Genomic DNA, 13396 nt, shown 5'->3' with positions numbered 1-13396 from the left:
TCCTAAGCAAGAATAATTAAGATAAGTTAAACAGCATTCAATTGGGAAAGCTTGAAGAGATTTGGATTTCTTCTAAGCTTAAATAGTTGTCCAACCTTATTTCAGGCTGGGAAAATGCCCTTTGTGTGGATTATCAAGTCCCAGTTTAATAGTCCAATCTGCTAATCACAATCCACTGGGCAATGGATAATGCACGCATATTGTTAGAAAAGTAAAGAATTTCAGTTCATTTTTTTACGAATATCAATTTACAATCACGCATACCTATACCTCTTTTACAGATGTCATGCACTTTTTGTACGTTAATCAATGCACTAGGCTGTGGTTAGCATTTTTCTCAGTTTTAATTTGCACTTGTTATTACGCTACCCGTTTGAGGGATTAATAGCTTCTCTCCAGTCCAGTATTGTTACCCGTGCATTCTCTAGAGGTTCATCGTAAAGATTTTGTGTGTATATCATCTATAAAAAAATAGGAGAATAAACATCCTTGTTCCATAATTGTAGCTGCTTGATTACATTCATTTACCAGAATAAGAAAGATGAATGGTTTAGTTTAAAATCATAGTTGTCATACAATTTCCTGGTTAAAGTGCGATTAAATCATGTGGCTATAATTGTTTGTCAAGTTGATTTTGTTAGTGGATGATCGATGCCCTGGAGCCTATAAAATGAAAGGATCGGATCATCATAACAGAACGCGTGGTGGGTGCCATATGCCCCAACAACATGATCCAGTTGTGGGCTCAAGAGAAACTATTTCCCTTGTTTAATGTGTCTATTTTTTTTCTTCCTGAAAATGTTATTTGAGTGATGTCATTGATTGGATGTTCTGGTGTTGCTCAAATTCATTAATCAAGCATAAAGATATTTGATCTGGTTGTTTGATTTACTTGTCCTGTTGCAGTTCTCCCTGGGAATTCGCTGAACTTGTGAGTCACCTACTTAATCAGTCAGCTGGATACAGAGTAACATCACACTATACACTTTCGGGGTTACTTATAATGCTTGTTCATTGTTGCAGCCTGTGTATATCCTCAATTTGATCACATTTGTTGTTTATTTAAGCATGTCTGCTGCTCATTTACCACATGATATGGAAAACAGAATTGAGGGATAAAATTTCATTTATGATTTCCTCAGTTCCTCCGAGGTGAGCCCCATAGGTCTATTTCAGCTCTTATTAGGATATTTAGAAGGTTCTGTACCTCCATCTTACTTGGATAATTCCTTATTTGCCGAGATATACTTAGTGAAGTCTTATGTGTTGTCCCTTTATTACCATCCTTTTAGATGGAGATCTTTTGTGCGATTCCATGCTGTGATCTTTTCTAAATTTAGTTTCAGATTCTAGCGGTACTTTTTTTTTTTTTTACTGCATATGGATTTTCTACCTTGCTCCGGTTGTCTTGTATAGAATAGGCATTATGATTAGAGGTCAAGAAGTCGGAGGAAAATCTCCAGCCAACAATTCTTAATATAGTCAATCTGCGTTTAATGGTTGAGTTTGCGATAGTGTTTTTAGATACTTTGTTCCTGCATATAGAACTAGGAAAGTTTCCTTTTAAATATGAAAACGTGTAAGAAAAAGAAAGGGGCAGCACAGAGAAAAAACTGGGAAAAAAGGCCTGTTTTCCCCCTCTTCTTTTGGTTGTAGTAAAAAAGGTAGATATGTAGAAAAATCAAAAGCAAAAATGCCATAGAGCTTGATGTTCCTGAGCCTGCTTGCCTGCCTGATTTACTATGTTGGAACGTAAAAGAGAAGGATATATGTAAAAACGTTCAGACATCAGTAGTTTTGGAAGTTAAAAACAGGGGAAAAAAAGGCCGTTGGAACCTGAAGCTTTCTTTACAGTTTCCTTCTTTTGGATGATCTTTGAAGTGGACATAAAATGTAATTTTCTCCACTCTTCTGCCAATGGTACTTTACTGTTGTTCAAATAGGATATACGCGATTTACTCTTGTTGGGTCTTGTATCAGTTGTATGACCAATGTACATCAACGAGATGCCGTTCTGCTGCTGTTTGCAAGATAAGCAAAAGGACATTGGATGGTGTTGGTCCTTGTCAATAGGGTAAAGGCTACAATACTCGCCCATAATAGTGTGAATTGCATACGCACGGTCGTAGCTACACCACAACGATTCTTAACTAACACCACATAATGTTATACTACACCACAAAACCTCATAACCTTTCTGATCACAAAACCCTCACAACAAACCACAAAGCCTCATAACCTTTCTGACCACAAAGCCTCGAAATAAAACCTCATAACCTTCCTGGCCATAAAACCTCATAACCTCATAACACAAAACCTCATAACCTTTCTGACCACACAAAGCCTCGGAACAAAAAACCAACATAAATGAAAAGTTGAAATAACCACAAACCCTCACAACGTAGACTTCTCTAATGGTACACCATTCTGTAAATACAGAATAGTAGTTCATAGCATTCACAACAGAGCCTTATAACGTTGCTTGTGGCATGCAGTTGTTAATTGAGGGAGTTGGGAGGGAGGAGACTTGATACAGACCTCAGCTCTGCATTATATGTGCAGAGTGGCATTTTTTTTATGCACAACATACTCCATGGAGTAAATGCTGGGTAGCATCGATAAATGATGGCTACCATCATTATGTACTTTTTAGTTAAAGTTTGATACAGAAGTACACATCAATTGAATGCAAATAGTCGGAACGTCTTCACAGAACAAGAGGTCTGGTCATCTTGAGATGGAACAAGCGTGTTCACCTGTGAGCAAGGCAATTGTAAGCAAATCAATGTACTTTTCTAGATTTACACTGAAGTGATTTAAGGAACCAAATTTATCCGGTTCATGGGTTTCTTCTTTTGTTCAACTTTGATTAGTGAGAAGCTGAGAACATTGAGACTTTAGTTACTGGATGTAAACAAGTTAGTCATGTGGCCTAATGTGCTTGCTGCATTGTGAAAATGCTATAATGCTGCCAGCATAAAACATATTCGTTGATAAACCACCGCTCATTTCCATGCTATACATTTGTTAAGAGAGCCTTGGGTGAACCCAGAGAGTTTAGCCTAGTGGCAAGTTGAGTCGTGACAAGCATCTCAGAAAGCGAAGATCACAAGTTCGAACCCCCATGAGGTGCTTGACCTTTTGGGGCCAACCCTAGGTTATGCATGGTAATTACCCTTATTTTTTGGGCAGAGGGACTGCATGTTCTCGGAAAGAAAAGAAGAAAGCTTCGAATCGATTGTTGTTCTTATGCACTGTGTAACATTTGATTAGATATCATTGGGATCAAAGACTGCATGGAACGCTTCAGATTAGTAACTTGCTTTCCTAGGGCGTGCAGAGGAGGAGAGGACTTTTACCTGGATCTCCTAGCCCTTGCTGGTATCTCATGATTCTGTGGTTGCTGGCTTAACTGTAGATGGATTGGCACATATGAGTCCTCTCCGATGCTGAAACCATATGAATTGTGGGTGCTTCCAGTCACCGCTATCACATCCCTTGTGTCATAAACCTGAGACAGGAAACCATGTGCCTGGTCAGGAAACTAATTACACACGTATACATTTTAACTGTTTGATGGTAGTGATTGTAATGTATGAGTCTATTCAGGATTGTGATAAGATTTTAGTTTGCAGTCCAACGAGATACCTTTTTATACAACTCCACATTTTCTTGACGAAGGAGGTTTACCTTCTTGTAGAGTTCAATATTCTCTTCATGTACGATGTTTCCCTGCATAAATCCAACAAAGATTAGCTTTCATAGCAGAAATTATCATAGTCAAAAGTTTTGAGTAAAGTAACAGCTTTCATTTGGAGAGACCTTTCGATTTAGCTCTTGTATGTCATCAATTAGAATCTGGTCCTGTAGAAGTTGGAAAACCATGTAATGTAAGTAGAAAAATCATATCAGCAATAACAGAAGTTCTTCATAGAAGGCCACCATGAGCTCAACTGTTCAGCATTCTTTAAGACTAAGGGGTTCTTACCTTTTTCATGCGGACACCTTGCAAACTTGTCTCCAATTGGTTCTCAAGATTTTGTAGATCTTTGACACTCAAACCATAAAGTTCTTCTCCCATCAATTGTCTGTCTCATCAAAAGTGTTATCTTTCTTTGGCTATCAAATGTCAGGCATGTTTCGTATACTAATCATAGTAGTCTTTTTTGTACCAGAGATATGGGGAATGCAATGTTACATCACGTGTCTAACAAGGCATAGGGATTTTCTAGATTTTTCCAGCCTTCGTTAGGAATTTAACTGCTTGCTAATCATTCTTTTGGCCCCTAGTCAGAGAAGCAACCAATCAACGAGCAAAGGTGGAATGTCCTAGACACTAGAGTCCCCCTATTTTTGTTTGCAATTTTGATTGACAAATATTTATTGAGTTGTAATTTTTTTTTCCGCTTGATTTGAGGGTATGTTGTTTCCAATGAGTTTAATGCTTTTGAGAGTTTGTACAGGTCCTTTGAATATGTTCCTTATAGATTTAAATCAAGCGATACACTCCATGTCTTTCTTTTGAGGCATTTAGCTGGCCTCTTCAAGCCGAGTGAAAGGTTGTCCAATTTCAACTTCGATTTGGAGAATACCTTGGTAAGCGTATGTTTCCTGGTTGTTGAATTTTTTTTTTTGATACAGCAAAATGGAGAAAAAGAGTAAAATCTTTATCAGATTGACACTTGACACCGGCTGGCCGGCGCAAATGAACTCACAAAATAAAAGAAAACGAACCAAAGAAAAGAAAACCCTAATTCTTGCTCAATCTTTATTTTCAATGTCAAATGTAACTTATGAAGGTTAACAAGCCTAGTATTTATAGGCTAGTTACAATGTTTCCAAACTGGAAATAAACATATTTCCAAAATTAAAATAAACAATAGATTCCTAAATAACATATTTGCTTCCTAAAATAAAATATATCAAAGATCAATATTTATGAATTCTTTTGTCCGCGCTTCATGTACGTGGGAGTGATCTTGGGTCTTATGCGATCCCCATCACAGATACATATGTAAAATCTTCATCAGATACACTTATTTTCCTAATAATATTTTTTTGGTAAACTTGTCAAGCGCTGTAGTTCCATAAAGTACTAGATGCTATCAATGTGTTGACCATGCATTCATGTTATATGTTGGTTTCTGTTTTTGTAATAGTCAATATGTGTCATAGCTACAACTTGTTACTCTTCACGATTTTCTGGCTATATGATCATCTAAGATATCAGAGATATGTTAAAATAACTTAAGAATGATCCTTTTGACATACCCGACTATTATTTTATGAAGTCTTCAATCTACGTACAAGTTTATTCATGATTGAATAAGAAAAGATTACCAAGGAAGAATAGTTTTACCTATGATTTTCTTGTAAGTTGTGTAGTTGTTGCCTCAAGAGCGCTGCTTCCCTTTGCCAAAACTAACAAGTATGATGTCACAGATTAAGTGTACAGAGAATGTGAGTTTTCAAACATAATCTGCTTATTTAAAAATCTAGTCAATGAATGTAGCACGAATGCATGACGCTAAAACAAAACTAACATGATAGGAATTAGGATGAGATATGCTCACTCAAGATATAAGCCAAGTTACTAAACCATTTTGTTGCACTGGCTTGGGCCATAGTACTTCCATCAGGTTTCAAACTGTTCTCGAATATTTTGATTGTAGCTAGAATCAACATTTTGACATCCTTCTTTTTCCCCTTGAATTGGTTTTTGAGGGGCTACCTATGTAGCACGAAGATCACATGCCAGTGTGGACACTTGCCGGACACCGACACTCACCAGACCTGTGTCTCCTTTTTTTTTTTTATCAGCAAAAGTATCCTATTTTTTGTCAGCGTTTTTAAAAATTGCTCTGGACACTTGCAAAACAAGCGAGGGGTGTTAAACGAAATAGTAGACTCTATTCAAAAGGTACGAAAGTATTTTTTGTATGTGACGCATGACAGATAAATGACGAAACGCTTGTTGTTCAAATACTTTTGGGAGTGATAGATATGACTTAAGGTATATATGGCGTAACATGTTTACAATTAGAGCCTTGTTTTATAAATTATTCATATGGTTGTGTACATAAATATTTTCCATAACGTGTCCCCCAACGCGTCGTATCCTCTAATTTTTTAAATTTTATGTGCCAGAGTATTGGTGTAGTGTCTGTGTTGTGTTGTGTCTCGTGTCCTTGTCAGTGCTACATAGGGGGCTACCCATTCTAGCGTACCAATGTTAAAAACTCCAATAATTTTTCTCGGGATAGGGAAAAAGTTTGATGGTAAAGTGAGCTGGAGTTCCTGAACATGCCAAATTCTGCAATCATATATATGTTTTGTCTATGTTTTATTCACTTGACATAATCTCAAATACTAGTGTGCATTTTTTGAGCATACATGACTTAACTAATTTCTCCCACTAATTCTTACCCAAGAAACATGGGCCCTTGTATGGTCCTCATAGTGGATGTACCTTTTTATCTAAATACAAGCTTTGAAGAAGTTTGAAGTCATTCCTTCTCCTTTGTTTTGAAATTACTGCTCCTTTCTCCAATCAGCTCATGCATTTTACTTATTATACATCCAGGCACTATAAGAGAAGATCTGATCAAAGTAGTGATTAGGTTTTTGTTGGTCCTTATAGGGATCAACTTCAGGTTAGCTTGTACTTATTACGCAAGTAATATGCAGAACTTGCTTTTCTGTTCAAGTCTCTATATCTTGCTACCTGCGAGAAGAAGCCATTAAACAAATTCGGCATGTCGTTTGTATACATGATCCTCAAAAGTATCCAGCAGCAAACTTTCTATTTTAGTTGGGGATGTGTTCTATTCTACAATCCCATTCAGTCAAGACAAACGGACTATCTAATAATGGAATCATGTCAACCATTTTGCCATCATCCAGAGAAACTTCGCAGCATAACGTGTGCATCTTACCTATTTGTGGAGCAATTAGGCACTCGCTTACTGTTGAATTGTTGACCGCTAACTCATTCGAAAGCTTAAGTTGCTAGAGGGTCTAGTAACTTTTTTCCTTTATATTTTCAATATGCCCCCTCCCTGTGACCAAACTCTCTTTCATAAGTGGGCCAAACACGTGCAGTCGAAATTAAAAAATAGGCTTTTTTTTGGGGGGGGGGGGGGGGGGGTAAGTTAAAAATAGGCATGTTGTCGAAACTAAATGCTCAAGTTGTTATAGAAAAGGAAAATTGTTACTAACCTTAGCACTTGTTTCCTGGGTTGATAGAAACAACTGATGATATGAAAGGATTCACACTTATTTCGAGTTGAAATAATGTAGTATAAACCAGTGTTACTAGTGCACTCAAGCCGTAATATACATTTGATGTCTACTTAGTGGATCTGGATGTCGATTCAGTATCAACCGATGAATTTTTGACCATCTATTGACATAAGTATTGAACCATTTGAGTATTTTTACCAGATTGTTGAATCTCGGAGTAAAAGACTCTGCAAGGTGAGAAACAATTCACCCCATTCATCTAGCATATAACACCTTGATTTATTTGACCCATTACCTTGTGAAGTTTCAAAGATTTAGAACACGGAAGCTATATATGGTTTTAGAATTTGCCATAAGTATATTTTCTTTAACTAAGAAACACGCCAAGGACGTCCCAAGTGTGTTCTTGTGACTGCTGTTGTGCTTTCTTAGCCAAGGAAATAAGCTTTGCCACATTTCCACATCCCATTCCGAGTAAGATGCTGGAGTAGGACAAACTTGGAGCTGAGTTAGAAATAGAGGTTTTGCGAAATTTCTGGATAATGACAATCTTGCAAAAAGTAGTGCTTGAAAACAGTGTTGAGAGTTTCGTTCAACTCTCATAGACACTGTTATTTTGATGCACTTCTTCGTGGACTTAATTCCATTAAAAGATAGTTCGTTCCTCTTAGCCAAAAAGAGTTCTAGAATGCTATGAATCCATTTCTCTGCTTGCTGTAGTACATTAAGTGTTTTCTGATCACTAATAGTCTATGTAACACTGGCAGGTACCATTCTAGCCACTTATATTCCTACACACGCTTTTGGAGCTGCGCCTAATGTCTGCGACGTGCCTGCTCCTATACAGGATTAGCGAGCAAAGGTGCTAGCGCACAACTAAACCAATGTTGTAGGAGAACTTTTTACTTGTTTTGGTTCTGCATTTAACCAATATTTCTATGCATATCTTGCTTGGACTACATAGGGAGAATTTGGTTTTCACTATATGATGAAGGGATACGAGTTATAAATCTGGAAGTGAAAAATTATGGGTCAGAATATGTTCCTTCGAGATTGGAACTTGAGCTGGTCTAAAAAAAAATAAAATCCAACTTCGAGTTTCTGTTTCGTAACTGTCCATATTAGAATCCATGCATAATGTGGTACAAATTGAACATCTCATTTTGACAGGCTTGTCAAGATATGTGACAAATCCGCAGCACTCATGCATTACAGGCAAAGCAACAATATCTCAAACACGTCGTTAGTCCGTCTGGATAAGTTGCAAAGGTACATAGGGTGTTAAAAGGAAGCGTACCTTGACTTCTGAATCTTGATTATGAAGTTGATGATGTTCCTCTTTGGATTTATTATACCGTTCAATTATTGTTTTCATGCTGACAAGAGTAAACATATGAGTGATCTGATCAGATTGCGCAGTTGTATTTATCACCTTTAAGAACGGAGAGTGGCAGTGCAATGTGTCGTGCAATTGCATCGCAGCGAAGACTAAAATAGGACGAGAATCTTTGAAGAAACATCAGGAATGAAAAAAAGTATGTTGGAAACGAAGTAATCACTACATCGATCCCGCACGGTAACTTTAACTTTGTCAATTTTGTGTTGTGTTACAGTATTTTGTAGTTCATGGACATATCTGCATTTGCAATATGGATTTATTTACGTATGAATCGATATATGTATTCTCATCTCACATTTTAATTACTTTTAATTTTGTAATGAATTTTCTTTTTCCCGTAGTTGTAAGAGATTTGCATCGAACCACGCAAATATGGTGTTTATATTTTTCTTGTGTGGGTGTATATTTCGTGGATGAAATTGTGATAATAATTCCGACATACCTGAGTGTTGAAATACAAAGAGAAATAGGGACAATTAATAAGATTCAAGTAGTGTTGAGATCTCAGGAGCCTTTGATTTTGCTTTTTTCGACAAGACCCACAACTTATTTTAAAACAAATCCCAGGAAGAAAATAAAATGCACACTTCTTAATTTTCTACTATATATCTCACTTGACTCTCGTGTATTGACTATATCATATTTCACACAAATGGTACACATGGAGACGCAATGCCGCAGTGTAGTCTGTGTTGTAAGTGCATATATCCATTATGTGTACTTAGGGGTGTAACGTAACCGGTTCGGGTCCGATTGGTTTAGGAATGATTTTTATACCAATCTTAACTGAATTAAATCAAAGGACTGATACCGGAGGAGTTCGATTCGTTTGGATATTTCGGGACATTTGGGGTGGCCTTTGAAATTGAGCCGTCAGGCACATGCCAAAACGAACCTAATAAATTTTGGAAATGATATTGGCATTTTAAAAATTGATGCAGGCACTCCAAAAAACAAAGGAAAATGACTTTGGAATTATACTGATTTTGGAGTGCCTGCATTAATTTTTGGAGTGCCAATATCATTTCCCTAAATTTTTTTTTGGCTATAGTGCTAAAGGCCTAAAAACAATTAAACATCTAAACAATTACACTTAAAATAACTTAAAACAATTCAACATCCAACAGGAACAAAGAAAACTAAATATTATTTATATATAGAATAGTAAATGGTGCAATGCATCCGCGATATGAAAATTATTGACGTGCCCATATTTTCAACAGCAGCAAGGAATCAAAACTCAAAAGTACACCATATACCACGTTAAGGATTGGCTAGTGGAGAAATATAAGTTTCTAATATTTGATTCCTCTTCGACCGATGGTAGGAACTCAACTTTAAAATACAATTCGAGACGCAACCACATCCAAAGCCGTTCAATGTAAGTGGCGGAGGTCTCACATACATCGGAGACTGCTCCTAATAAAATTGTGTTTCCAGACTTTTTTTTTCCCTTCTTCAGAGAAGTGAAGAAAAAATTTTCTAAACCAAATTAAAACAGTTCAAGATAAGGATGCCATGACTTATGGTGACCCCAAATAAAAAATTAAATAGGGAGTATCTTTTCTTTGCTTTTTTTTCTTCTTCATAGAATGCTCTAATAATGGCAAATTACCTAACACAATGGACTAGCTTTCTTGACTATCTTGTCCTATAGTCTGAAATTCCAATAAAAGCTTTTAAGTATTGTATATTTTCCCTACAGTGTCGTCAACTTGCACCAATCATTCTCAACCTCTATCTACATGAGGCCTTTGATGCGGGATGAGTTTTGAGGGTATTATTTATGAAGGGGATAAGATACCCCTGCCACATGTAGGATTCAATCGGGGCTGAGGGAAATAATTAGAAGTAGGCACTAAATGGGAAGGGGCTCTAGTGATTTTTTTTTTATGATATTTAAGGTGCTAGCTGTAGATAGTAGATACTGTATTTTCTTATAGACCCCTTTTTAACAACTTTTTAAATTTTTTTTTTTCTAAAAATAAGTAGGAGGGAAAATGGAATTGGCTTCTATCAAGTTCTCCAAAATGGATTTGAGGAAATTTGAGGCCTCTATGAGTACAAGTTATAATTTGATGATTTCGACCTTTCATCATTAATTAGTGAATTTAATATTTAGGTCATGCATTCATGTAATAAATCAGCTTAGTCTAATGTGGATATCTCTCATTAAACCACATTCTCTAAGAAAAAAATGAATGTTCAAAACTTCTCGCCTTTCATTTTGTGCAAGACAAATGTAATGTAATGACATATATCCTCAACGTTATCTTGTCAGAATTCTTAAGATTTTTTGTTTGTTTGGATGATATACGTACTTAGCGCTCTATAAAATGAATGGCTTGAATCAACAAAATGTGATTCGTGATAGACTCCACAAGTTCCCTCAAGTCTATTTCAATGTCTGATAGAATTCACGTCCGAGGTAAATAGGTGAATATATAACAAGAGGCTGCATCGATTTCTAAGCATTAACACTTGAATTCATACATCAGATTTCATGGATAATAGCTTTAATAGCACATCACACATGCATCTTGGCGCCTAGAGACTAGACGAGGTACACTAGTTGGCTCGGGCATACTGAATTATTAATTTAAAAAAAAAAAACGTTTATGTTTTCATTGGATGAGTGAAAGATCAGGCAAGGTTTGGACTAGAAGAATGAATCTTCTATTTGGCCGCCGGGTATATTCGTATAACGAATTTGATTAAACATTCAAAATAGAGACAGAAATACTGGATCTATCGGCTCTAAACGCATGATCAAGTTCCATTTCCTCAGTCTCATATAAGTAATTTCTCTTATGTAGTCCTCACAGTGCATTCCCCTACCTAGGCTCTCGAGTAATTAATCACTCATACAACTCGCAATGGATATGAAACAGAGAATTTCAAATGGAAGATCTCTCCATACACATACGATCTAGCTAGTTCTACATCTTAGCACTGAACTTACGACTTCGCTCATTACGAATAACATCTTTTTTTTTGAAGTTTAGGTTAACGAAGATAAATATAGAAAAAGTTAGACTCACAATGGTTAGATCCATTGCTATTTTATTTTATTTTATTTTTTTCTTCTCTTTTCTAAGTAGTTGATCCAAATACAACCTAAACGAAAAGGAAAGCATTTGTGTGTGAAGAAAGCTAGCTAGAAAGGGGTCTTTGCACCCTAGAGAAGTTTCATGCATTGCAACCATTTGAGCCTACCATTAAGTAGCTAGTAGACTACCCAAATAGGTTCAGTGTGGAAAGCTAGAAAGGGGTCTTAACTAGTACAGCTTATTCTCCTAACCCAGAAGTTTCAAGTGTCCTCATTCCAAATACTAAGTTCAAAACATGTACATAGTCCATGCCTAATTAATTAGTCAACTAATTACCTGCCTCTCTTTTAGATGATTTCTCTCAAGGAGTATTTCATTTCCAAATTCCCTAGTACTCTTGACAAAAGCACATTTCCAAATTCCGTCAGTCAAGATCATTACATTTCTAATTAAGCACTTGCTAAGGGCCCACTAGGGTGCACTTAGGTGTCATGAGAAAGGAGATTAGGATTTCAACTTGTCTTCCAAGGTGCTAATCTAACTATTTTAACAATATTGACTTTTGCTAATTGAAAAAAAAAAAAAAAAAACTCATGGCTTGCTGGGAGGTTCATGTTGGCCGGTATTGATCGATCTCCGCCAACTTCTGCAAGCCTATTTACATACCATGTGCATGGTTTCCCCTAGATTACCTTCCCATTGATTTCCAATTGTGCATAGGGTGCAAAAACCAAACAGTTGGTGGATCAAATATATATATATTTATTCATGTTCCAAAGCCACAATTTTTCTGGAACTTGATAACCATGCACTCAATGTTTTACAATGAGTAAACATGATAATTATATATCTAAATGCTAGTAAATAATATGCATGAAAAATGACAAGTGAAGTACATTTTGAGCAATGGTATAGAGAAAAAGACTATCTAGGAAAGGCTAATTACCTCTGAAAGGTTGGGTCACCGATTAAACTGTGTTTCGTGATAATATGTTTTCCAATAATAATGATATAAAAGAAAATCTACCAAAAGCAGTTTTCAAACCTGGTGCTGGCTAACTCATAAAGCTTGCCAGTGCTGGAGAAGATGACCAGACCTACTTCTGCATCGCACAGAATCGCCAGCTCCTTTGCCTTCTTCAATAGCCCGTTCCTTCTCTTTGAAAAAGTCACCTGCCTGCTCGTGGTGTTATCGATCCTCCTTATCACTATCTTTCCTCTACCCATCCTCGCTTTTTGATTAGGGTTTCTAAATCAACAACAAATATAAATTAATATGAACATACATGTACATAGGGGAAAGAGCATTATTGAGATCCGTACGACTCGAACATGGGATCGAATATCATCAAAAAAAAGTGAAAGAAGACTTGAAATGACAGAAACCTTACACTAATTCAGCTCTCAAAGATGAGACTAGGTTTCTATGGAGAGAGAGAGAGAGAGAGAGAGAGTACTTCTTCTGTCAATGGGATTTCTTTCCTCTCAAAGTCAAGAGCTTTTTTATAAGCAGAAAAAGTGGGTTTTGAGCAATACAAGACACACAGCTAATGTGAGCAGTTTGGTATCTAAACAGCTAAGTAAAAAGACTAGTTTAAACTTAAACTAATCCCATATTATGCATTAAAAATGTGCTTCAACAGTACTGGAGTGGTGAAAAAATAAAAATAAACCCAGTACTGGAGTGACCCGAGGGGCGAATCAC

The 13396-nt window shown here is 36.5% G+C and overlaps 1 protein-coding gene across 3 annotated transcripts; it reads right to left on the bottom strand.

The window, feature by feature from the left end:
* Positions 1 to 1626: 1626 nt before the first annotated feature.
* Positions 1627 to 13163, bottom strand: LOC131335633 (MADS-box transcription factor 23-like). Of its 3 annotated transcripts, none has more exons than XM_058371082.1 (9): positions 13083 to 13163; positions 12737 to 12940; positions 8540 to 8618; positions 5360 to 5421; positions 3989 to 4088; positions 3823 to 3864; positions 3649 to 3732; positions 3360 to 3532; positions 1627 to 2756 (listed from the first exon to the last, which is right to left on the bottom strand). In XM_058371082.1, exons 2-9 carry the CDS (start codon positions 12916 to 12918, stop codon positions 2753 to 2755), a joined length of 726 nt encoding a protein of 241 aa, XP_058227065.1. In that variant the 5' UTR covers positions 12919 to 12940; positions 13083 to 13163; the 3' UTR covers positions 1627 to 2752. The 3 variants fall into 3 exon arrangements, with proteins under 3 accessions (XP_058227065.1, XP_058227066.1, XP_058227067.1); XM_058371083.1 differs by having other exon boundaries at positions 3360 to 3511; XM_058371084.1 differs by having other exon boundaries at positions 3360 to 3511; positions 3691 to 3732.
* Positions 13164 to 13396: the final 233 nt, after the last annotated feature.

The sequence above is a fragment of the Rhododendron vialii genome, chromosome 8a (assembly GCF_030253575.1).
Source record: "Rhododendron vialii isolate Sample 1 chromosome 8a, ASM3025357v1".
NCBI classification, from domain to species: Eukaryota; Viridiplantae; Streptophyta; class Magnoliopsida; order Ericales; family Ericaceae; genus Rhododendron; species Rhododendron vialii.
The sequence above is the reverse complement of the archived record's forward strand: the minus strand, read 5'-3'. Positions and strand labels throughout refer to the sequence as shown.

What these genes read in the sequence shown, in the direction of transcription:
- LOC131335633 (XM_058371082.1), bottom strand. Translation starts at nt 12,918, where the DNA reads ATGGGTAGAGGAAAGATAGTGATAAGGAGGATCGATAACACCACGAGC. An exon ending in ATCAAGATTCAGAAGTCAAG is followed by an intron (nt 5,422 to 8,539) that starts GTACGCTTCCTT and finishes CATACTTGTTAG; the next exon opens with TTTTGGCAAAGGGAAGCAGC. An exon ending in TACAAGAGCTAAATCGAAAG is followed by an intron (nt 3,733 to 3,822) that starts GTCTCTCCAAAT and finishes GGATTTATGCAG; the next exon opens with GGAAACATCGTACATGAAGA.